This window comes from Oncorhynchus nerka, linkage group LG10 (genome assembly GCF_034236695.1).
Source record: "Oncorhynchus nerka isolate Pitt River linkage group LG10, Oner_Uvic_2.0, whole genome shotgun sequence".
Lineage (NCBI taxonomy): Eukaryota > Metazoa > Chordata > Actinopteri > Salmoniformes > Salmonidae > Oncorhynchus > Oncorhynchus nerka.
The window spans coordinates 32,489,568-32,514,608 of NC_088405.1; the positions used below are offsets into that span (position 1 = coordinate 32,489,568).

A 25,041-nucleotide genomic window follows, 5' to 3' on the forward strand; every position below is an offset into this window, starting at 1 on the left:
AGTTGATATAATCATCACACACACAGAAAGCTCAAACTTTCATGGAAGACTTCCTATAGTAAACCTTTTTTTCGTCACTTGTATTATCAATGCTTCCGTACCTGTAGATTTCCAGTCATTGCGCTAACACTAGTTAGCATTGGTTCGCGAAACTACCGCTAATGTCCTTCATACTGCACGCAGAGACATACAAATGGTATCCAAGAGTTCAACTGATGCAAGAATCTCACAGTATCCCTTAAATAGTATTTTAATTGACATGATTAAAGTAAATGATGATATGAGGATATGAATATTTTTTAAAATGTGTTATTGAGGGAAAGTTAATAAGATTAGCAAGAATATGCAAAACATCTAGCTTTTATTTGCTTCAAGTGGGGTTGGGGAGAGGAATTGGAACCACATTCAATATAAAGCATAAGGGAAATTTCCTAATTAGAATTCAAACTGTAGTGAAATTGAAAAACACAATCTCAGCTTCATCAAACTATCCCAAAATAATCAAGACTCAATAACTATGAATACGAACAATACATTATTTGGAGATTATTCCTATTTTTATGAGACTATAATGACCAAAACGCAACACTGTCATCTTTGCCATATGATGTATACTACATTGATTCTTATCATGGTCACTGTTCTAAAAAAAATTACAATTGATGAACAATTCACCCTTTTAATCTCGTTCTCTTTTTCCCACCTCACCTTCTTTACGTGCTGTTGGTTAACACAGCTCTACTTTTTATGCTCTAGCCGCCTCATTATTTTTGTGGGTACACCAACACTTGAACACACAACAATTCAGAGAATGAGGAACCTTTTGAAAAAGAAAAGAATGTGCCGGTTGAGATAATCAGAACTACAGTATATTGGTAACAAGTACAAAACGACAATCAGTCCCATTACGTCCTCAACTCCACAGGAGTCATAACATGTGATCCAGTTGTCTTTTGCACACCAAATCATCTAAAATCCGGGAACCACTGGTTGTTAAATAAATAGGCTTCTGATAACAAATGGTCCAAGTCCCTGTTGTCATTGCTAATTCAATAAAGTGGATAGCGTTTAATGAGGGCATATGTGATTAATGAGCATTTTGCCAGCGTGAGGGCCAGTCGTTCTCCATCCAGCGTTGCAGAAGCCGCAGCACATCAATGCGCTGGTAGACCCGGCAAAGTTCGGTGAGCTCAGTGACGGTCTTGTGGTTGTTGCGCAGCAGGAACTCTTGTGTGGGGCTGTGGCACATTGAGCCCTGGGTCCGGTGCTCCAGCAGAGTCAGCTCATCATAGCTCATACCCCAACGGCTCGCAAAGTTCTTCCAGTTCTTGACAGTGCAATGATTTGGATCCAGTTTAAGACGCAGTAAGTCAAGCAAGTCGTTGTCATCCATTAGGTCACTGATCTTTGGAGGTGGAGCTGAGCAGCAGCACTTCTCACATTGGTTGTTCAAGAACTGCAGCTCCTTGGGGAAGTCTAAGGGGTAGGGATTGGGGCAAGGGAGAATGGAATTACCAACAGCCTTGGAAATATACAGTGCACATGAAAATGATTAGTCTACTATTTTGGTACATGTACTGTATGCAAATGTAATGCATCTGTCTTGAAAGATGTGTTGCTATAATCTATCTACAACATGTGCTTGGAAATGTTGTTCAGGGGTATAGTTTATATCATGATAAAATGAAAATTACCTGGTGAGATGGAGCCTGTGCAGATGCACTCTACACCATCTTCCACTGGCTGTACGAGGTTGGATAAAACAAAACATTACATTCAGTTCTAATTATAGAGAGGAATTAACTACGATATGATTCAGAATATCTTACAGCAGTGGTTCCCAAACATTTTATAGTCCTGTACCCCTTCAAACATTCAACCTCCAGCTGCATACCCCCTCTAGCACCAGAGTCTGCGCACTCTCAAATGTTTTTTTTGTTGCCATCATACAACTAATAATAATCAATATTTTAGCTCTTTATTTAACGATCTTACATATGAAACCTTATTTGTTCATCAACAATTGTGTATAACTCACCACAGGTTAATGAGAAGGGTGTGCTTGAAAGGATACACATAACTCTGCAATGTTGGGTTGTATTGGAGAGAGTCTCAGTCTTAAATCATTTTCCACACACACATGCTAGTGAGGGCCAAGAATCCACTCTCACATAGCTCACTCAGGGGCTTCGCTATGTCACATTTGACATTGTCCGTAAGCTTGAGATCATTTGCACACAAAAAATCATACAATGATGGAAAGACCTGTGTGTTGTCCTTGTTAATGCAGACAGAGAAGAGCTCCAACTTCTTAATCATAGCAACAATTTTGTCCCGCACATTGAATAGTTGCGGAGAGTCCCTATAATCCTAGATTCAGATCACAGGCGAGAAAAAACATCACCCAGATAGGCCAGTCGTGTGAGAAAATGGTCAGTAAAGAAAACTTTAAGCTTGTCTCTCAATTTTAAAAAATGTGTCAATACTTTGCCCCTTGATAACCAGCGCACTTCTGTATGTTGTAAAAGCGTTACATGGTTGCTGCCCATGTCATTGCATAGTGCAGAAAATACACAAGAGTTCAGTGGCCTTGCTTTAACAAAGTTAACCATTTTCACTGTAGTGTCCAAAACGTCTTTCAAGCTGCCAGGCATTCCCTTGGCAGCAAGAGCCTCTCAGTGGATGCCTTGGTGTACACATGTCACGTCGGGAGCAACTGCTTGCACGTGCGTTACCACTCCACTATGTCTCCCTGTCATGGCTTTTGCACCATCAGTACAGATACCAACATGAGCAGCAGCTACATTTGGCTACATACGGACCATTAGTGTAATTCCCGCGAGAGAGTAACGGTTAATGTGATTGGATGTTAATTATTTGACTAGGCTACCTGTATTTGACATTGTGTTGTTATTTCGCTGAACACTAGATGGTTTAATTAAATGTTTGGCAGTGAAACGAGGCTGCTTAGGCGAGAAAAAAAACCCACCCAAATGTATTGTTGGAAAATATACATGGACTGTTTGAAAATGTGAATAAATAAATAAATATAATATTTTTTATATATATATAAAACATGTGAATCACATTTTTATTTGGAATACCTGCCTTACAGTATTCTAAATGATAGTATTAAAATAACACAACCTTTTTAAACCAACTCATAAACCTTTTCCTATACGGAAACAAGCGATCATTCTCACTCATTGAAACGGTCTTGTGGTTTTGACACCAACCACTAGTTCCAGTTACAAAGGCTCAAACATTACAGACCAGGTCATGACATTTTCAGATGCTGGCCTAGCGGTTGGAGTTATCTTTAGTAATCTACAGTTTACAGGAGCATCCTGTCAAGGCTCATCACCACATTAATATGAAACTAACACAAAGAAACTACACTATCTCAGTGTAAGTGAGCCCATCACCCACCTGTCTTATTCTGTCTGAGAGAGGTGTAAGGTAGCCAGGTGGCATGGACCTCAGCTGCAGTGTCACTGTATCTGGAAAGGACAGATCGAAGGTATAGATGAATATTGTACTTTCTCATCAGAGGCCCTAGAAAGGCACATCAGTTGTGTGAACAGATGTATTGAGCTTAGAGCACCTACCTTGAGGTTCTGTGACTTGGACTGGATAGTTGGACTTCAAGGACTAAGAGACACAAACACACATGTTCAGCTTTGCTACAAAATGACACTGATGGATTCTGATCTTTATAGTGATAGAAATATTTGAAGACAGAGAGATAGCAATTAAAACACAAACTGTGGAGAAAAATTATACTCTGTGTTGGATAGCAAAAAAGTGGCTTGTTGCAACTTGCTTCTATATTAGTCCCTGGGCGTAAGAAATCCCAGCATAATGTACTCAATGATGGTTAAATTACTTTACATGGATATTTTCTGAAAACATGGCTTTTCTCAGTCTACTCAGAGTGAAGAGTTGGCACTCATTTTGTTCTATTCTTTTGAAATGAGAAAACGTTCAATTAAATTCAGATTGTACATTTCTTAACACTAGTTTGTTTCTGATGGTAGACGGCCATACCATTTCTGCCATGAAGCTACTAGTATCTGTGTCCTCCACTGGTTCAGAGATGATTCTATCTGTCAAGACAAAACAGGGATTTTACATGAAGAGAACAATGGAAAGGAACATATTGCAGATGTTATATATAATGATGGCTGATGGAAATGATGGATTGCAGTTTTTCAACAAAGCAAATATCAGAATGAAGAGGATAGATTAAATCTGAAATGATTGATTGTCCTGGGTCTTGATATAGTGGACATGGACACACATGGATGAGTTGCAGATGTGCAAAGCCCTCAATTTTGGCTTTAAAACATACGGAGTCAATCACCACCTTCCGGAGACACCTGAAACCCCACCTCTTTAAGGAATACCTAGGATAGGATAAAGTAATCCTTCTCACCCCCCTTAAAAGATTTAGATGCACTATTGTAAAGTGGCTGTTCCACTGGATGTCATAAGGTGAATGCACCAATTTGTAAGTCGCTCTGGATAAGAGCGTCTGCTAAATGACTTAAATGTAAATGTAATACAGCTAAGTCTAACTGACAAAATATAGGAAACACCAACATAAAGTGTCTTAACACGATGTTGGGCACCACGAGCCAGAACAGCTTCAATGCACCTTGGCATAGATTCTACAAGTGTCTGGAACTCTATTGGAGGGATGCAACACCATTCTTCCACAAGAAATTCCATTATTTGGTGTTTTGTTGATGGTGGTGGAAAACGCTGTATCAGGCGCCGCTCCAGAATCTCTCATCAGTGTTCAATTGAGTTAAGAACTGGTGACTGAGACGGCCATGGTTTACATTGTTTTCATGCTCATTAAACCATTCAGTGACCACTTGTGCCCTGTGGATGGGGGCATAGTCATGGTAGCCAAAATAATGGCCTACTCAGTATTTTTATACATAACCCTAAGCATGATTGAATGTTTATTGCTTAATTAACTCAGGAACAACACGTGTGGAAGCACCTGCTTTCAATTGACTTTGTATTCCTCAGTTGCTCATCTTTACATTATTTTGGCACTTACCTGTACCTCTACAAGGTCATTCAGGCTTCCATCAGTCTGCATCATTGTAAGGCTATTGTATGAGACCTGAGGGCTCCAAATAAAGAGCTGCTCTGACTTTTCTGGCCTTTCTTAGGTTACATTCCATGAAGCTGACACTCACTTCGGCTTAGATGGGAACATTGGGTTTGTAAACACATTCAAGTGAACTAAAGACCATTTCCTATAGCTACATTAAGTTAGTGACACAGTTGAACCTGTGCCAGGCAAAGATCTCAAATGAAAACACGTGGGTGGACTCACTTCCTCGAACCAGAGACAACATTTTCAGGGTTTTCTCACATTGGTGACGTGAGCAAACATATACACACAAACTGATGCACCGTATCCAATTTTACCACAGCAAATGTTATTATAATGGAGCTGTAAGGTCACTCGCACCAGGGGCCTGTCAGTCTGTCATTGATTGAACATATCACCAACAAGAAGGGAGATTTTGTCAAGACATCAAATAACTACTAAAACACCCTCACGAGTTTTGATTGAACAAAATTATTTTCACATATTCTAGTCATAGATCACGGTCCAGAAACTGTGATAATTTCTGTGCAGGCTACAAACAACTTAATTGGCACACACTGGTTCAATTAATGTTGAATTAAATTACATTGAATCAACGTGGAATAGACGTTGAATTGACATCTGTGCCACGTGGGAAAAAGAGTACATTTTGCAGTATTTTCTGCATATTGTCATCTTGCAGTATTTTCTCAACTGTTTCCTACATGATTATGATGACAGTGAGACAGAGGACCTGCCAGTTACCTCTCCATATGCCAAGCTCTCAGTAAGATCAATAACAGCAGAAGAGTTAGTGATGTTTTATGCAGTGTCACTGTAATAACCATGTAATTGCTGTTGCATACATAGAAATAGAGTCTCATTCTAGGCCTGCGGTTGCACAGAGTTATGTACAGATCCTTTGGTAATGCATACTCACTCTACCTTGCTCCTTATTAGTACATGCAATGCTGAGACACATCAGCCCCACATCCCCTACTCATCAACTATAAGCAGAAACCCAGCTCATCTCAGTATTGTTTCTGCTGCACAGGGAATGCAGAGACATGTACCTACTCGCCAGGAAAAAGTTCAAGAGATGAAATATAAGCCACATCATAATGTTAGATCCCTCGAGGCCATGATTCCACAGAGATGAACCTAGATTTTCTCCTTTTTGACCACCCATGCCTTTGCTGCTAAGATAAGTCAAGTTTTTAAACATTTAATCAGATCGTGTAATGGTGCATTTGCTCGGCAGTGACAAAGGCACACAAATGGCTTGAGATGAATGGCGTGCTGACGTGCTAATACCTAACTCAATCCATGCAGTTTCTATCACTAACACAAAGATGGACAAATGCCTCGTTGCCTCGTCTATGCACGGTGGATTATTGAGGGTTGTGTGTGTGTGTCTGTGCTGGAAAACTCAAGTTCCACCATGCTCAGCACGAAAAATAGGTTCTGTGATTTGTTGAGTGAGATGAGGCGTACTTTGCTGACCTAAAGCCTTCGGCTGCTGTAAAGGCTTCGGCTACTGTAAAGGCCTTGGCTGCTATACTAAAATTGACAACGCAATAGTAAGAAATAATAGAGATCTTGTTCTTCAAGACATGCTGATGAGGACAACGTTTCAGTATTAAAAAAGCAGACATTTTTATGAAAGAACCAGAGCATTGTGCAGCAGTGGGGTATTATTGTTCTGCTCATTCAGGTGAAAAGGCATCCTCAAGACCCAACAAATATCTGTTCAAACAGATCACAGAGTAAATGTCATTCATTTGCATGAGCTCAAGGGGACAGCTCACATTTTCACATTTTCACACACCAAAACAACCATTTACATTTACAAACATTATTGATTAACCATTTAAAATCATTATAGATTCACAGTGAAAACCAAACATATAAAATGTGTGGTTATATTTTTTACAACATTGACATTTTAAAAACACAGTAGCATAGCTTACCATTTAGGTTTGATTCATCAGGGTGTCCAATGTCTCAAATTTGAGGTAACAGTTTTATGCTATGTTTAATCACGTTAGTAGAGTTTGCCATAGCCTAGGCCTACCCTACTCACTTTTATCACTGACAGAATTTTATATTTTCCAACTCCCACACATCTTTTCATCCACTGAGAGCAGTGGAGGATACTCAGATTAGGAAGGGGAGGACTATCTTCCTCAGTGAATTTCATAAAAATTCAAATAGTGAAACATTAAAAAAGTTAGCCTTTTTAGATAAAACTATACTAAATATATTAATGTCACCAAATAATTGATTAAAACACTGTTTTGCAATGAAGGTCTAGAGTAGCCTCAACAGCAGCTAGCTTCCGTCCTCCTCTGCGTACACTGACTTCAATACAAAACCTAGGAGGTTCATGGTTCTCACCCCCTTCCATAGAATTACTCAGTAATTATTACAACTTCCAGAGGACGTCCTCTAACCTATCAGAGATCTTGCAACATGAACTGACATGTCCACCCAATCAAAATATCAGAGAATGAATCAAGTACTGAAAGCATAAGCTACAGCCAGCTAGCACTGCAGTGCATAACATGTGGTGAGTAGTTGACTCAAAGAGAGAGAAGGACAATTGTTGAACAGTTTTGAACAAATTAATTTCTTCCAAAATTAAGGAGAAGCGAGAGAAAGAGCTACGTAGCTATATTTGGTTGTATTTTGTCTTACTTTCAATTAGCTAGAGAATGCAGTGAACTGTGTTTGATTGTTATTAGGGGCATATTCATTCTGCCGAATGTGTTCAAAAATATTTCTTAAACCGAACGAAACTGGGATAAAAATACCTGAATTTGTCCAATAGAAATTCACATTTGCAACTGTTGGACTAATGATTACTCCCTAGATCAGCTAGTTGCAGGCAAGAGTGTGCAAGGCAGTATTGAATGTGTCACTGTCTGTCACCTTGATTACTCAAAATTCTCTGTTGTAAACGTTCATTCCTAGGCTACGTAGTAGCAACCTTGTGATGGGTACAGAGAAATGTAAAGTGTCATGTAGAAGCCTAAACCTATCAATCTTACATTGAGCTGGGTGACAGGGTCTATAGACAATCACACACTACAAAGGGAAAACCACCCACGTCTTGCTTCCGGACATCAGCTTCAAGATGTCCACCATTGTTCCTGTACCCAAGAAAGCAAAGGTAACTGAACTAAATGACGATTGCCCTTTAGCACTCATTTCTGTCATCATGGAGTGCTTTGAGAGGCTAGTTAAGGATATATATATATCCCCTCTACCTTACCTGACACCTTAGACCCATTTCAATTTACTTACCGCCCCAATAGATCCACAGACGATGCAATCACCATCGCAATGCACACTGCCCTATCCCATCTGGACAAGAGGAATACCTATGTAAGAATGCTGTGACGATAGCTCGGGAACCTGGGTCTGAACCCCGCCCTGTGCAACTGGCACCTGGACTTCCTGACGGGCCGCCCCCAGGTGGTGAAGGTAGGAAACAACCCCTCCACTTTGCTGATCCTCAACACACGGGCCCCACAAGTGTGCGTGGTCAGCCCCCTCCTGTACTCCTTGTTCACCTATGACTGCATGGCCATGCACGCCTCCAGCTCAATCATCAAGTTTGCAGACAACACAACAGATTACCAACAACGATGAGACAGCCAACAGGGAGGAGATGAGGGCCCTGGGAGAGTGGCGTAAGGAAAATAACCTCTCACTCAACGTCAACAAAACAAAGGAGCTGATTGTGGATTTCAGGAAAAAGCAGAGGGAGCATGCCCCTATCTATATCGACAGGGCCGCAGTGGAGAAGGTGGAAAGCTTGAGGCCAAAAAGATCATCAAGGAAATTAACCACCCGAGTCACGGCCTGTTTACCCTGCTAACATCCAGAAGGCGAGGTCAGTATAGGAGCATCAAAGCAGGGACCGAGAGACTGAAAAACAGCTTCTATCTCAAGGCCATTAGACTGTTAAATAGCCATCACAAGCCAGCTTCCACCCGGTTACGCAACCCTGCACCTTAGAGGCTGCTGCCCTTTACACATGGACTTGGAATCACTGGCCACTTTAATAATGGAACACTTGTCACTTTAATAAATGTTTAAATAATGTTTACATACTGCTTTAATCATCTCATATGCATATACTGTATTCTATTCTACTATATTTTAGTCAATGCCATTCCAACATTGCTCAATCTAATATTTATATATTTTTTTAACTCCAGTATTTTACTTTTAGATTTGTTTGTATTGTTAGATACTACTGCACTGATGGGGCTAGGAACACAAGCATTTTGCTACACCCGCAATAACATCTGCTAAATACGTGTATGTGACGAATAAAATGTGATTTGATTTGAATGGAATATGAATGACAGCCAGCCAATATGCTGTAATAGAAATAAGGCCATGCTCATAATTTTTTTTAATCATCCTCCCTCATCTTAAACTGCACCAACCGCCACTGACTGAGAATAAGGTGCAAGTCCCTTACAGTCATTGATACAGGAAGGGGTTTTTATGTTTGGGGAAATGCCAGTTGTGAGAAGAGAACATTGAAATGGAACCAATAAAATGCAAGTTCTCTGTTATGTCAATACAACTAAGATGTGGAAATATGTATTAATAAAAAAGTTCTTATAGCCTACATTTAAAAAAACAAATCAAAAGGACATTCCAAATTTACAGTTAGACTGTCCATTTGTAAATTAGTAGGTTGTTCAAAAAGCACACAACCCACTGGGGAGAGACGTCATTCAACGTATATTTTTAACCCACATTTCCCCGTTAGGCGGTCATTGTAAATATGAATTTGTCCTTAACTGACTTGCCTAATAAAGTAATGTGTTGGGTGAAAAACTACGTATATGTCTTTATACAAATTAAATCAGTTTTCCACGTTGAATTGTTTGTTGTTGAAATGACGTGAACACAACGTTGATTCAAACAGTTTTCGCCCAGTGGGAAGATGTAGATTCAAACATGCGTTAAGGATAACATTAATCCACAACCAGTAAGAAGCCTATAGATAACATACAAGAGGACCATAAACGACATATCTATATAATTTAAACATTTTATATAAAAGTGCAGACTTACCGAATGGCTCCTTAAACGCCTTCAAGCTATTCATCTTGACACAAATTGACGTACACATAAGAGAAAAGTCCGTTGCACCTAATAGTAAAATGACAACGTCTGATAACTAAATTGATGCGGAGTGGCGATACCACTTCGGCGACTGAGTACCGGAGACTGAGCTGAGGGGGTGGGAGGTTAAAGATGATGTAATGATGATGATGCTCAATAGTAGAAAAAGTTCAGACTTCAATCATATATGCCTCTTCTCTGATCAGAAGTGTCTCATGTCAACTTCCCGTACACAATGGAAGACATGTCATGGAGGCCGAAAGACCTGTCTGGAGATTAACCATTTAAATTCCGCCATTACTACATGAACCCAATAACTTTCCTTAGCCGAGGCGATGCTATTGAATACTATATAGCCAAGGAATTATATACAGTCGTGGCCAAAAGTTGAGAATGACACAAATATACATTTTCACAAAGTTTGCTGCTTCAGTGTCTTTAGAATTTTTGTCAGATGTTACTATGAAATAATGAAGTACAATTACAAGCATTTCATAAGTGTCAAAGGCTTTTATTGACAATTACATGAAGTTGATGCAAAGAGTCAATATTTGCAGTGTTGACCCTTCTTTTTCAAGACCTCTGCAATCCGCCCCTGCATGCTGTGAATTAACATCTGGGTCAAATCCTGACTGATGGCAGCCCATTCTTGCATAATCAATGCTTGGAGTTTGTCAGAATTTGTGGGTTTTTGTTTGTCCACCCGCCTCTTGAGGATTGACCACAAAGATGTTTTGTTCCCAGAGCCACTTAGTTATTACTTTTGCCTTATGGCAAGGTGCTCCATCATGCTGGAAAATACATTGTTCGTCACCAAACTGTTCCTCGATGTTTGGGAGAAGTTGCTCTCGGAGGATGTGTTGGTACCATTTTTTATTCATGGCTGTGTTCTTAGGCAAAATTGTGAGTGAGCCCACTCCCTTGGCTGAGAAGCAACCCCACACATGAATGGTCTCAGGATGCTTTACTGTTGGCATGACACAGGACTGATGGTAGCGCTCACCTTGTCTTCTCCAGACAAGCTTTTTTCCGGATGCCCCAAACAATCAGAAAGGGGATACATCAGAGAAAAGGACTTTACCCCAGTCCTCAGCAGTCCAATCCCTGTACCTGTTGCAGAATATCAGTCTGTCCCTGATGTTTTTCCTGGAGAGAAGTGGCTTCTTTGCTGTCCTTCTTGACCCCAGGCCATCCTCCAAAAGTCTTTGCCTCACTGTGCGTGCAGATGCACTCACACCTGCCTGCTGCCATTCCTGAGAAAGCTCTGTACTGGTGGAGCCAGCTGAATCAACTTTAGGAGACGGCCCTGGCTCTTGCTGGACTTTCTTGGGCACCCTGAAGCCTTCTTCACAACAATTGAACCGCTCTCCTTGAAGTTCTTGATGATCCGATAAATGGTTGATTTAGGTGCAATCTTACTGGCAGCAATATCCTTGCCTGTGAAGCCCTTTTTGTGCAAAGCAATGATGACTGCACACGTTTCCTTGCAGGTAACCATGGTTGGCAGAGGAAGAACAATGATTCCAAGCACCACTCTCCTTTTGAAGCTTCCAGTCTGTTATTTGAACTCAATCAGCATGACAGAGTGATCTCCAGCCTTGTCCTCGTCAACACTCACACCTTTGTTAACGAAAGAATCACTGACATGATGTCAGCTGGTCCTTTTGTGGCAGGGCTGAAAAGCAGTGGAAATGTTTTGGGGGGATTCAGTTCATTTTCATGGCAAATAGGGACTTTGCAATTAATTGCAATTAATCCGATCACTCTTCATAACAGTCTGGAGTAATTGCCATCATATAAACTGAGGCAGCAGACTTTGTGAAAATTAATATTTGTGTCATTCTCAAAACTTTTGGTGACGACTGTTTTGGGCACACCTACTCATTCCTGGGTTTTTCTTTATTTAGACTATTTTCTACATTGTAGAATAATAATGATGACATCAAAACTATGAAATAACACATATGGAATCATGAAGTAACCAAGAAAGTGTTAAACAAATCAAAATATTTTTTATATATATATTATATTATTTTATATTTGAGATTCTTCAAAGTAGCCACCCTTTGCCTTGATGACAGCTTTGCACACTCTTGGCATTCGCTCTACCAGCTTCATGAAGTAGTCACCCGGAAAGCATTTCAATCAACAAGTGTGCCTTGTTAAAAGTTCATTTGTGGAATTTCTTTCCTTAATGCGTTTGAGCCAATCAGTTGTATTGTAACAAGGTATTTCTTTTTTATGTTTTTATTTTATTTCACCTTTACAACTGCGACCTGGCCAAGATACAGCAAAGCAGTGCGACAAAAACAACAACACAGAGTTACACATGGGATAAACAAATGTACAGTCAATAACACAATAGAAAAATCTATATATACAGTGTGTGCAAATGTAGTGAGATTAGGGAGGTAAGGCAATAAATAGGCCATAGTGGCAAAATAATTACAATTTAGCGTTAACACTGGAGATATATATGTGCAGATGATAATGTGCAAGTAGAGATACTGGGGTGCAAAAGAGAAAAAATAACTAACAATATGGGGATGTGGTAGTTGGGTGGGCCATTTACAGATGGGCTGTGTACAGGTGCAGTGATCAGTAAGCTTATGAACACTCCTTCCGAGGCCTCCAACTGCTTTTAAATGCAAGTAAAACTAAGTGCATGCTCTTCAACTTCGCTGCCCGCACCCTCCTGCCCGACTAGCATCACAACTCTGGACGGTTCTAAAAGTCGGAACCATCCAAAGTAGTGATGCTAGTCGGGCAGGCAGGTGTGGGCAGTGATCGGTTGAAGAGCATGCATTTAGTTTTACTAGCCTTTAAGAGCAGTTGGAGGCCACGGAAGGAGTGTTGTATGACATTGAAGCTCCTCTAGAGGTTAGTTAACACAGTGCCCAAAGAAGGGCCACATGTATACAGAATGGTGTTGTCTGCGTAGAGGTGGATCAGAGAATCACCAGCAGCAAGAGCGACGTCATTGATAGATACAGAGAAAAGAGTCTGCCCGAGAATTGAACCCTGTGGCACCCCCATAGAGACTGCCAGAGGTCCAGACAACAGGCTCTCCGATATGACACACTGAACTCTGAGAAGTAGTTGGTGAACCAGGCGAGGCAGTCATTTGAGAAACCAAGGATGTTGAGCTTGCCGATAAGATTGCAGTAATTGAGTCGAAAGCCTTGGCCGGGTTGATGAAGACGGCTGCACAGTACTGTCTCTTATCGATGGCGGTTATGATATCGTTTAGGACCTTGAGCGTGGCTGAGGTGCACCCATGGCCAGCTCGGAAACCAGATTATATAGCGGAGAAGGTATGGTGGGATTCGAAATGGTCGGTGATCTGTTTGTTAACTTGGCTTTCGAAGACTTTAGAAAGGCAGGGCAGGATGGATATAGGTCTACAACAGTTTGGGTCTAGAGTGTCTCCCCCTTTGAAGAGGGGGATGACCACGGCAGCTATCCAATCTTTAGGGATCTCAGACAATACAACAGAGAGGTTGAACAGGCTAGTAATAGGGGTTGCAACAATTGTGGTGGATAATTTTAGAAAGAGAGGGCCCAGATTGTCTAGCCCAGGTGATTTGTAGGGGTCCAGAAATTGCAGCTCTTTCATATCATTAGCAATCTGGATTTGGGTGAAGGAGATGCAGGGGGTGGGGTGGGGTGGGGGGGGCTGGGGTAGGGGTAGGGGTAGCCAGGTGGTAAGCATGGTCAGCCTTAGAACAATGCTTATTGAAACTCTCGATTATCGTGGATTTATCGGTGGTGACAGTGCTTCCTAGCCTCAGTGCAGTGGGCAGCTAGGAGGAGGTGCTCTTATTCTCCATGGACTTTACAGTGTCGCAAAACTTTTTGTAACTTGTGCTACAGGATGCAAATTACTATTTGAAAAAGCTAGCCGTTGCTTTCCTAACTGCCTGTGTATATTGGTTCTTAACTTCCCTGAAAGTTGCATATCGCGGGGACTATTTGATTCTAATTCAGTACGCCACATGATGTTTTTGTGCTGGTCAAGGGCAGCCAAGTCTGGAGTGAACCAAGGGCTATATCTGATCTTAGTTCTACATTTTTTGAACGGGGCATGCTTATTTAAGATGGTGAGGAAAGCACTTTTAAAGAATAACCAGGCACCCTTTACTGAAGGGATGAGGTCAATATCCTTCCAGGATACCCGGGCCAGGTCGATTAGAAAGGCCTGCTCGCTGAAGTGTTTTAGGGAGCGTTTGACAGAGAAGGGTGGTCGTTTGACAGTGGACCCATTACGGACGCAGGCAATGAGGCAGTGATCGCTGAGATCCTGGTTAAAGACAGCAGAGGTGTATTTAGAGGGCAGGTTGGTCAGGATGATATCTATGAGGGTGCCCGTGTTTACAGATTTAGGGTTGTACCTGGTAGGTTCCTTTATAATTTGTGTGAGATTGAGGGCATCTAGCTTAGATTGTAGGACGGCCGGGGTGTTAAGCATATCCCAATTTAGGTCACCTAACAGTACGAACTCTGAAGATAAATTGGGGGCAATCAATTCACATGTGGAGTCCATGTAGGGGTGGTATACAGAAGATAGCCCTATTTGGTAAAAGCTCAATTCCATATTATGGCAAGAACAGCTCAAATAACCAAAGAGAAACAACAGTCCATCATTACTTTAAGATATGAAGGTCTGTCAAAATGTTGAACGTTTCTTCAAGTGCAGTTGCAAAAACCATCAAGAGCTATAATGAAACTGGCTCTAATGAGGACCGCCACAGGAAAGGAACACCCAGAGTTACCTCTGCTGCAGAGGATACATTCATTAGAGTTAACAGCCTCAGAAATTGCAGCCCAAATAAATGCTTCAGAGTTCAAGTCACAGACACATCTCAACATCAACTGTTCAGAGGAGACTACGTGAATCAGGCCTTCATGGTCGAATTGCTGCAAAGAAACCACTACTAAAGGACACCAATAATAATGAGAAACTTCTTTCGGCCAAGAAACACAAGCAATGAACATTAGACAGGGGGAAATCTGTCCTTTGGACTGAGTCAAAATTTGAGATTTTTGGTTCCAATCTTTGTGTCTTTGTGAGACGCAGAGTAGGTGAACGGATGATGTCTGAATGTGTGGTTCCCACAGTGAAACATGGAGGAGGAGGTGTGATGGTGTGGGGGTGCTTTGCTGGTGATACTGATGGTGATTTATTTAGAATTCAAGGCACACTTAACCAGCATGGCTACCACAGCATTCTGCAGCAATACCCCATCCCATCTGGTTTGTGCATAGTAGGACTATCATTTGTTTTTCAACAGGACAATGATCCAACACACCTCCAGGCTGTGTAAGGGCTATTTGACCAAAAATGAGAGTGATGGAGTACTGCATCAGATGACCTAGGGATGACCTGGCCTCCACAATCACCCAACCTCAACCCAATTGAGATGGTTTGGGATGAGTTGGTCCGCAGAGTGAAGGAAAAGAAGCCAACAAGTGCTTAGCATATGTGGGAACTCTTTCAAGACTGTTGGAAAAGCATTCCAGGTGAGGCTTGTTGAGAGAATGCCAAGAGGCATGCATGAGAGCATCGGCTGTTCTGGACGACTGTGTGATCACGCTCTCCGTAGCCGACTTGAGTAAGACCTTTAAACAGGTCAACATACACAAGGCTGCGGGGCCAGACGGATTACCAGGACGTGTGCTCCGGGCATGTTCTGACCAACTGGCAGGTGTCTTCACTGACATCTTCAACATGTCCCTGATGTCCCTGATTGAGTCTGTAATACCAACATGCTTCAAGCAGACCACCATAGTCCCTATGCCCAAGAACACAAATGACTACAGAGCCGTAGCACTCCCGTTCGTAGCCATGAAGTGCTTTGAAAGGCTGGTAATGGCTCACATAAACACCATTATCCCAGAAACCCTAGACCCACTCCAATTTGCATACCGCCCAAGATCCACAGATGATGCAATCTCTATTGCACTCCACACTGCCCTGTCCCACCTGGACAAAAGGAACACCTATGTGAGAATGCTGTTCATTGACTACAGCTCAGCGTTCAACACCATAGTACACTCAAAGCTCATCACCAAGCTAAGGATCCTGGGACTAAACACCTCCCTCTGCGACTGGATCCTGGACTCCCTGACAGGCTGCCCCCAGGTGGTGAGGGTAGGTAGCAACACATTTGCCACGCTGATCCTCAACACTGGAGCTCCCCAGGGGTGCGTGCTCAGCCCCCTCCTGAACTCCCTGTTCACCCAAGACTGCATGGCCAGGCACGACTCCAACACCATCATTAAGTTTGCTGACGACACCGACAACGACGAGACAGCATATAGGGAGGAGGTAAGATTTCCCCTCAGGAAACTAAAAAGATTTGAGATCCTCAAAAGGTTCTACAGCTGCAACATCGAGAGCATCCTGACCGGTTGCATCACTGCCTGGTGTGGCAATTGCTCTGCCTCCGACCGCATGGCACTTCAGAGGGTAGTGCGTACGGCCCAGTACATTACTGGACCATCCAGGACCTCTACACCAGGCGGTGTCAGAGGAAGGCCCTAAAAATTGTCAAAGACCCCAGCCACCCCAGTCAGACTGTTCTCTCTACTACCGCATGGCAAGCGGTACCGGAGTGCCAAGTCTAGGACAAAAAGGCTTCTCAACAGTTTTTACTCCCATAAGACTCCTGAACAAGTAACCAAAAGGTTACCCGGACTATTTGCATTGTGTGCCCCCCCGCCAACCCCTCTTTTTACGCTTCTGCTACTCTCTGTTCATCATATAAGCATAGTCACTTTAACGATACCTACATGTACATACTACCTCAATAAGCCTGACTAACAGGTGTCTGTATATAGCCTTGCTACTCTTTTTTCAAATGTCTTTTTACTGTTGTTTTATTTCTTTACTTACCTACACGCACACACATACATACTTTTTATTTTGTACCATTGGTTAGAGCCTGTAAGTAAGCATTTCACGGTAAGGTTTACACCTGTTGTATTTGGCGCACGTGACAAATAAACTTTGATTTGATGAGTGTGCAAAGCTGTCATCAAGGCAAATCGTGGCTACTTTGAAGAATCTCAAATCTCAAATATATTTTGATTTGTTTAACACTTTTTTGGTTACTACATGATTCCTTATGTGTTATTTCAAGGGTTTGATGTCTTCACTATTATTCTTCAATATAGAAAATAGGGAACATAAAGAAAAACCCTTGAGTGAGTAGGTGTCCAAACGTTTGACGGATACTGTAGGTCTCATAACACTGTTGTCGAAAATGGCCTAACAGTAATCATGCTTCAGCCAAAGGCAGCCATGCCACTTGGTGTGCAGAGGAGATTTTGCCTAATCTTGATGCATCATGATGCATTTATAAGTTATATTCTTCAAGAATCAATGTATATCAGTAGCTTTAGCTACAGTATTGAAATGTGAACATTGAACAGTAGGAAACATCCCAGAATGAAATATAGCAGCCGATCCAATAGGCTTGATACATTGTCTACTCTAGACTACAGTAGAAACGAATGTTGAAATAAATGTTGGTGGTGTCCGCTATGTGAAAAAACAAACACACATTGTGCTATGGGAAATAATAAACAGATACTTTCTTTGACACTGCCTTGACTGTTAAAGCAGTGATACAATGTAACAAGGTTGCATTGCATCATGGTATCATTTAATGGCTTACTTGCAATGCACCATTGCGTTTGCACTGCGCAAGATTCTTCCTTTCTAAAGTGTATTTTGCAGATTCAAATGTAAAGGTGCTTCCATCTGCTGTCATGTATGAGTACGTCATGTATGGGTACGAACACAGGTTCCCTTCGAAATGCAATGCAACACCTGCTTTTAGGCCTATGCATTTATTACGACTTAATTTCAGTCTATAGTCTAGGCCTGAATCAATGCGCAATATTATGTTCTTTACGCATAAATTATTTTGGAGCCTATCCTGTTTACTGTTTAAAGTGTTGTTTTGGCAAGCAGATGTTCTTGTGGAAAAATGAAATATGCCCGGTATTTGGCATTATTCTTCACGAGGCATGATTCACTGCGTAAAACTGGCAGGTGACTTTGAAAGAGACAATCATTTGGCTTCAGTTTTCCTGGGGTGTAACCATTCATCAAAACAGTTGCTAAAGGTTCCATTTTGCAACGAAAATAAGAGTTCCTATTGGAGAAATGCAAGTATGCATCTCCCCGTTTCGTTCCGTTTGGTTTCTTGTGAATACACCCCTGGGCTCGGTGCGTTGTGTAGCCTAACGTACACTTTTGTGAACTCCGTCATTACGCACAACTACGTAAAACGTTCGCCCAATCAGATGAGGAGCTTGAACCCCAGGAAATAATTAGTGTCACGGCAGCAGCACCAGCTGGATCATATCCACATTAAGACTTCCGGATTTTGAATTTAGCCTTCAAAATAAAAGTCAGCGGTAAAAACGCTAGGCGTATGATACAAAATCTATATATTTTTGCAGCTTTATATAGTGCATAATGTGAAAAGCCAGCAGCAAGCTGTGTAACACAGTCCCCCTTGAAAAACGAATAATATTTGGTTTCTAGAAACTCTACTGAGTATTTTTTTTTGGGGGGGGGGGATACTCAGTAGAGTCTCTACTAACCAAATATGATTAACTTTGGAGGGGGAATGTGTTGCAATGCCTGTTGCTGGCATTTCACTCTGCCCCCTCCGTAGCCCCCAATGCAATACACTCTAATACACCGTGCAAGAGATCTGTATTAGTTTGAACAGCAGTAGCAGTGTGTGGGTAAAATCCCTGGGGAAGCCAAGCCAGGACAATAATGCCATATTACAACCTGTATTGTGATATTTTCATTATTTCCTCAATAACCTGTTAGTTCATATGCCTTGCCACAATAAGAAGACACAGTGGCAGAATAAATTCAACCACACCTTTGTTTGATCACAAAACTGGAGCGCAACATCTGTCTAGTGGAGTCCGCAAGGCATATTGCATGTAACATGACTGACAGCATGGTCAATCAAGTTAATGTTTTCGTCATTTTCGGACTACTAAACTAACACAGGAAAGTTACAACAAGTCGCAAAGAAAACAGGAGCTGCTTCCACTATTCCAGCACCATTTCAACATCATCAAATCACCTATGCTAATAGATGTCTAATATAGTGACAACTAAAAGATTCCCAAAACAATTTAGTCCAATAAACGTAAGCTAAATACCATGTGGCTGTCCATTGGTACTGATTTGTGTGTGTACATAAGTAGAAAAACATGTTGGCTCAACCTACTTGTAGAGAAACACCAATGCCATCCTCCTTTCTTTCATGTTGCCGAAACAATCTATGGCTGTCATACAGTACACACTTTAGTTTTTGTTGTCCTAGGCTTGCTCGCTAGTCTAACTTCCTTTCATGAGCAATGATTAGCCAGCTAGTTAACATTAGGTTACTACCTACATATTGAACTTCCAGCCTCTCAGCCCCGAGGCACAATGTATAATTTTATGGTTGGGTCAGAATCACCTTTATTATCATTGGCCAGTACTGAGAATTAAGTTACACCACAAGTCCAAATCCCTATCTCCATAAATGGCTAATTTAGGATAGGGCCAATTTTAGCTAGATAGCTCGCCACTGGAGGACAACAACACAACGACATGCAACAATTCAAGTTTTCTTTTGTTAATGACATTTGGCTTTTGATGTAAAGTGATTGGTGTGAAGCCAAATCCAACCTGGCTTCCCTTTACACTTTTTTTGTACCATTCACAGTTGAGTTCATTCAATTTAGCTCAATACTGAATGGCTATTAGTGTATAAATATTTTTTTTAATCCAGGGAGGTCAAATGCTTACCGGCTTCCCTTGCACACAACCCTCACTGCTTTCTCCAGTGAGATACAGCGAATTGAAGGTTAATTATGAAACAAAAAGAGATGAAAGATAACTTATTTGATGTTTTTTATTTTTGCTTGGTCAATTTTTGGGGAAATATATATACACTGCTCACACACACACTGCTCAAAAAAATAAAGGCAACACTAAAATAACACATCCTAGATCTGAATGAATGAAATATTCTTATTAAATACTTTTTTCTTTACATAGTTGAATGTGCTGACAACAAAATCACACAAAAATGATCAATGGAAATCAAATTGATCAACCCATGGAGGTCTGGATTTGGAGTCACACTCAAAATTAAAGTGGAAAACCACACTACAGGCTGATCCAAGTCAAAATGAGGCTCAGTAGTGTGTGTGGCCTCCACGTTCCTGTATGACCTCCCTACAACGCCTGGGCACGCTCCTGATGAGGTGGCGGATGGTCTCCTGAGGGATCTCCTCCCAGACCTGGACTAAAGCATCCGCCAACTCCTGGACAGTCTGTGGTGCAACGTGGCGTTGGTGGATGGAGCGAGACATGATGTCCCAGATGTGCTCAATTGGATTCAGGTCTGGGGAACGGGCGGGCCAGTCCATAGCATCAATGCCTTCCTCTTGCAGGAACTGCTGACACACTCCAGCCACATGAGGTCTAGCATTGTCCTGCATTAGGAGGAACCCAGGGCCAACCGCACCAGCATATGGTCTCACAAGGGGTCTGAGGATCTCATCTCGGTACCTAATGGCAGTCAGGCTACCTCTGGCGAGCACATGGAGGGCTGTGCGCCCCCCCAAAGAAATGCCACCACACACCATGACTGACACACCGCCAAACCGGTCATGCTGGAGGATGTTGCAGGCAGCAGAACATTCTCCATGGTGTCTCCAGACTCTGTCACATCTGTCACATGTGCTCAGTGTGAACCTGCTTTCATCTGTGAAGAGCACAGGGTGCCAGTGGCAAATTTGCCAATCTTGGTGTTCTCTGGCAAATGCCAAACGTCCTGCATGGTGTTGGGCTGTAAGCACAACCCTCACCTGTGGATGTCGGGCCCTCATGGAGTCTGTTGCTGACCGTTTGAGCAGACACATGCACATTTGTGGCCTGCTGGAGGTCATTTTGCAGGGCTCTGGCAGTGCTCCTCCTGCTCCTCCTTGCACAAAGGCGGAGGTAGCGGTCCTGCTGCTGGGTTGTTGCCCTCCTACGGCCTCCTCCACATCTCCTGATGTACTGGCCTTTCTCCTGGTAGCGCCTCCATGCTCTGGACACTACGCTGACAGACACAGCAAACCTTCTTGCCACAGCTCGCATTGATGTTCCATCCTGGATGAGCTGCACTACCTGAGCCACTTGTGGGTTGTAGACTCCGTCTCATGCTACCACTAGAGTGAAAGCACCGCCAGCATTCAAAAGTGACCAAAACATCAGCCAGGAAGCTTAGGAACTGAGAAGTGGTCTGTGGTTATCACCTGCAGAACCACTCCTTTATTGGGGGATGTCTTGCTAATTGCCTATAATTTCCACCTGTTGTCTATTCCATTTGCACAACAGCATGTGAAATGTATTGTCAGTCAGTGTTGCTAAGTGGACAGTTTGATTTCACAGAAGTGTGATAGACTTGGAGTTACATTGTGTTGTTTAAGTGTTCCCTTTATTTTTTTGAGCAGTATATATATATACACATATATATATATATATATATATATATATATATATATATATATATATATATATATAGAATATACAGACCCTACTGAAGACTCTACACCCCACTTTTACATCTGCACAAAACATTTTTCCCTGTACCACTATAGTTGTACTATCTTGTGTCCAGGCACCTTGATCCTAGAACATGTTTTAAAACCATGATTTAATGCAAATGCAACTGAAAATTGAACACATATTAATCATTGTTCATGTTTAGACAATTATTTTTTCATACTTCATGAATACATATGCTTTCCTACGAGTATGGGGGAAATTTCATTTGGATCATTTCCGAAATTCTGTGACCCGGAAGTACTTTTTTAGTGTCGCTGACGAGCCGCTGATCAGGGAAGAGGCAGATGATATGGCAGCTTTGTGAGCGACCAGGTGGAACTTGCATTGTTAAGACGGTTAAACGTCGGAATATGAAAACATTTTAACGCGGAAACAGGGACACTGCTCGAAATGATTTACTTGATAGTCATTTCCGCATTATCTGGAGCACTCTTTACATTGGTATTACAGTTCTTACTGCTTTACCGGAGAAGCCCCGAGCCTATAGCCAGGACAGTGCAATATGTCAAAGCAGTGCCTGATCCCGCATTGAAGGATTACTTTAATAACCAACATGCAGAATCAGGCCAGCAGCAGCAAGACAACACATCATCCGCTGCACCCAAACAGCAAGAGGCCATCACTCCCAGGCATCAGGAAGCGGCTGCCACCAGCAGTAGCCCCAAACAACAACCGCCACCGCCTTGTCAAAGTGAGCCCCTCCACACCTCCAAACCGGAGACGTGCAATTTTCTAAATGCTATCTTTTTGTTCCTATTCAGAGAACTCCGCGACACTCCCGTCGTTAGGCACTGGCTGACCAAAAAGTTCAAGGTGGAGTTCGAGGAGCTATTACAAACCAAGACAGCTGGTCGGCTGTTGGAGGGACTCAGTCTCAGGGATATCTCCCTTGGTAATTCTTTGCCCGTGTTTAAAACGGCTAAACTTATGAAGCCAGTGAGTTTAAATGAAGACGGCATGCCCGAGGAACTCAATTTCGAGGTGGACCTTGAATATAATGGCGGGTTCCATCTAGCAATTGATGTAGACCTCGTTTTTGGGAAGTCAGCATACCTGTTCGTAAAAATGACGCGTGTGGTTGGAAGACTGAAGCTGCAGTTCACTCGCATGCCTTTTACGCACTGGTCCTTCGCGTTCCTTGAGGACCCACTGATAGACTTCGAGGTGAAGTCACAGTTCGAGGGAAGGCCCTTGCCCCAGCTCACCTCAATCATTGTCAACCAGCTGAAAAGAATCATCAAGAAGAAACACACCTTGCCAAATTACAAAATCAGGTAAAACATGCACGGAGTCTACCACTTTTATATTTATTTAGGTCAATGCAAGTCAGTAGGCCTACCAAGAGATGGTCTGAGATGTGAATCATCAACATTTCAAGCTGATTTAAGAACAAGGGAAAGTGGCCCAACTAACAGCCCAACTATTATTTTGATAGCTTCCAAGATCTGTAAAATGCACATTTGGACTCCAAATGGGTGATAACGCATAGCCATATAGCCTTCTATTTGGCTAAATTGAAGGCTCTGCTTAGGCCTTCTATCCTAATGCAACCTTGTAGATATTTATTTTAGGTTTAAATTGTCCACCACGTTATTTAACAGCCTGGCCTCAGACTAGACGTAACAGAATATATGTTAATCTGTGAAACTGAAATGAGTATGATATGTTTGGTATGGTTACATTAAACCGAAGGTTACAAAACGAAAGGACTGAGTTTGTTCGGGCAGTATGGGTGGGCGTTTAACGTGTGTCCAGCATCCCAAAGGTTGTGTTTGAGTCACATCCATGGACAACTTTAGCATTGTAGATAATTAGCAACTTTGTTAAGTCCAGGTTGCAGCGAAAGGTTAAATGATGACAAACATGCAGTCTTTATTTTTTTTTCATCTGTCAGGGCATAGGCCTACCGACTGTCAGTAGGCAGTGTGGTAGTATACAGTGTTGAGTGTCACTACATTGAGAACATTTTGAAATGACCACAACCTGGTGTGAAAAAGTCACAGTTATACACTTTGCCAACACTAAAACCGAAAGACAGAAAGCTTTTTAGTACTTCCCTGTTAGTAACATGAATGCATGTGCAGCATCTTGTCACCTCTTATTTCTTTTAGACTCTGTCACATTAGTCAGGTACCCTTTTGCAGATGGATTATTTGCTGGAAGTGTTCACCATCACTTTTGTATTTGGTTGCACTCGCTCAAGGCAAAAAACACCAATGTAGATTTAACTATGCCTGAAAGTATACTTATTTTCTATGGATGTATTAAAACAGACCTGATGTCACACAGCCTAGATTTAACAATTTAACTAATATATTTCCTTGCTAATATGTTACTGTAGTATATTCTAACTTCTCAGTTATAAGAGCAACTTAATGTTAGACATGCTCTCGAACTTTGGTGACTACTAAGTATATTTAAACCTCCCACTTTGGGCAGGATGCGTCAATGTGTAGTTCATACATGCATAATCTGTTAGCAGAAATACTGCTAATACCTGAATTATCCATGAAATGCCTAGTTTGAAAGCGACTGTTGTTCTGGAAGCTGTGCTGTGCCATTTTGCCTACATTTTCCCCACGTTGGCCGTCCCCCTAGGAATTTGAGTTCTAGCCAATGAGCTTCAGCACCTTGCCATTTGAGTGACAGTTGGCAAGATGCACATACAGCAGAGCGAGAGAGCAATGACGTGGTGCACATACTGTATCTGCACATATGTATGCAATTTTCGGGGACCACTTTTAGCGTGCGAGTGCTACTTTAAAAACTACTGGTTAAAAAGTATACAAAAGTACCAGAAAATCTCTGTGTTAGCTTTCAACATGACTAGGCCTGAATGTTAAATTAATCTAGGCTATTTCTAGATGTGGAAAACAAATCTATTGAATTATGCTGAAAGGGTAAGCCTTAGCCTATCACCTACAGAAGTCGCTATTGTTGAGGTTCTTGTTAGTGCTTCTTTTGTCCAGTCAGCTTGTCACAAATGTTGTGACAGCACTTACTGGGCTCGGCATTTGTGGCCTCAATTACATGGCACACTGACCCATGTAGCTGGTTCGTCTGTGTTCTGTCTGGAAGGGTCACGCTGGTGTGCTGGAACTGCAGCGATAGCCACATTGGAACACCAAAACGTGTT

General features: G+C 41.9%; 2 protein-coding genes across 5 annotated transcripts in view; one reads left to right on the plus strand and one right to left on the minus strand.

The window, feature by feature from the left end:
* Positions 1–344: 344 nt before the first annotated feature.
* edaradd (EDAR-associated death domain) lies at positions 345–23,057 on the minus strand. 4 transcript variants are annotated; one of them, XM_029669546.2, is made up of 6 exons: positions 22,959–23,057; positions 4,048–4,106; positions 3,609–3,651; positions 3,430–3,500; positions 1,695–1,743; positions 345–1,476 (listed from the first exon to the last, which is right to left on the minus strand). In XM_029669546.2, exons 2-6 carry the CDS (start codon positions 4,057–4,059, stop codon positions 1,088–1,090), a joined length of 564 nt encoding a protein of 187 aa, XP_029525406.1. In that variant the 5' UTR covers positions 4,060–4,106; positions 22,959–23,057; the 3' UTR covers positions 345–1,087. The 4 variants fall into 4 exon arrangements, with proteins under 4 accessions (XP_029525406.1, XP_029525407.1, XP_029525405.1 ...); XM_029669547.2 differs by lacking the exon at positions 22,959–23,057 and adding an exon at positions 19,528–19,580; XM_029669545.2 differs by lacking the exon at positions 22,959–23,057 and adding an exon at positions 10,211–10,492.
* LOC115135164 (PDZ domain-containing protein 8-like) overlaps positions 22,164–25,041 on the plus strand; it is a 73,970-nt gene continuing 71,092 nt past the window's right edge. Inside the window, exon 1 of the mRNA XM_029669544.2 lies at positions 22,164–23,179. Within this exon, the coding sequence (XP_029525404.1) occupies positions 22,296–23,179 (884 nt within the window). The 5' untranslated portion in view covers positions 22,164–22,295. The remainder of the gene's footprint in view (positions 23,180–25,041) is intronic.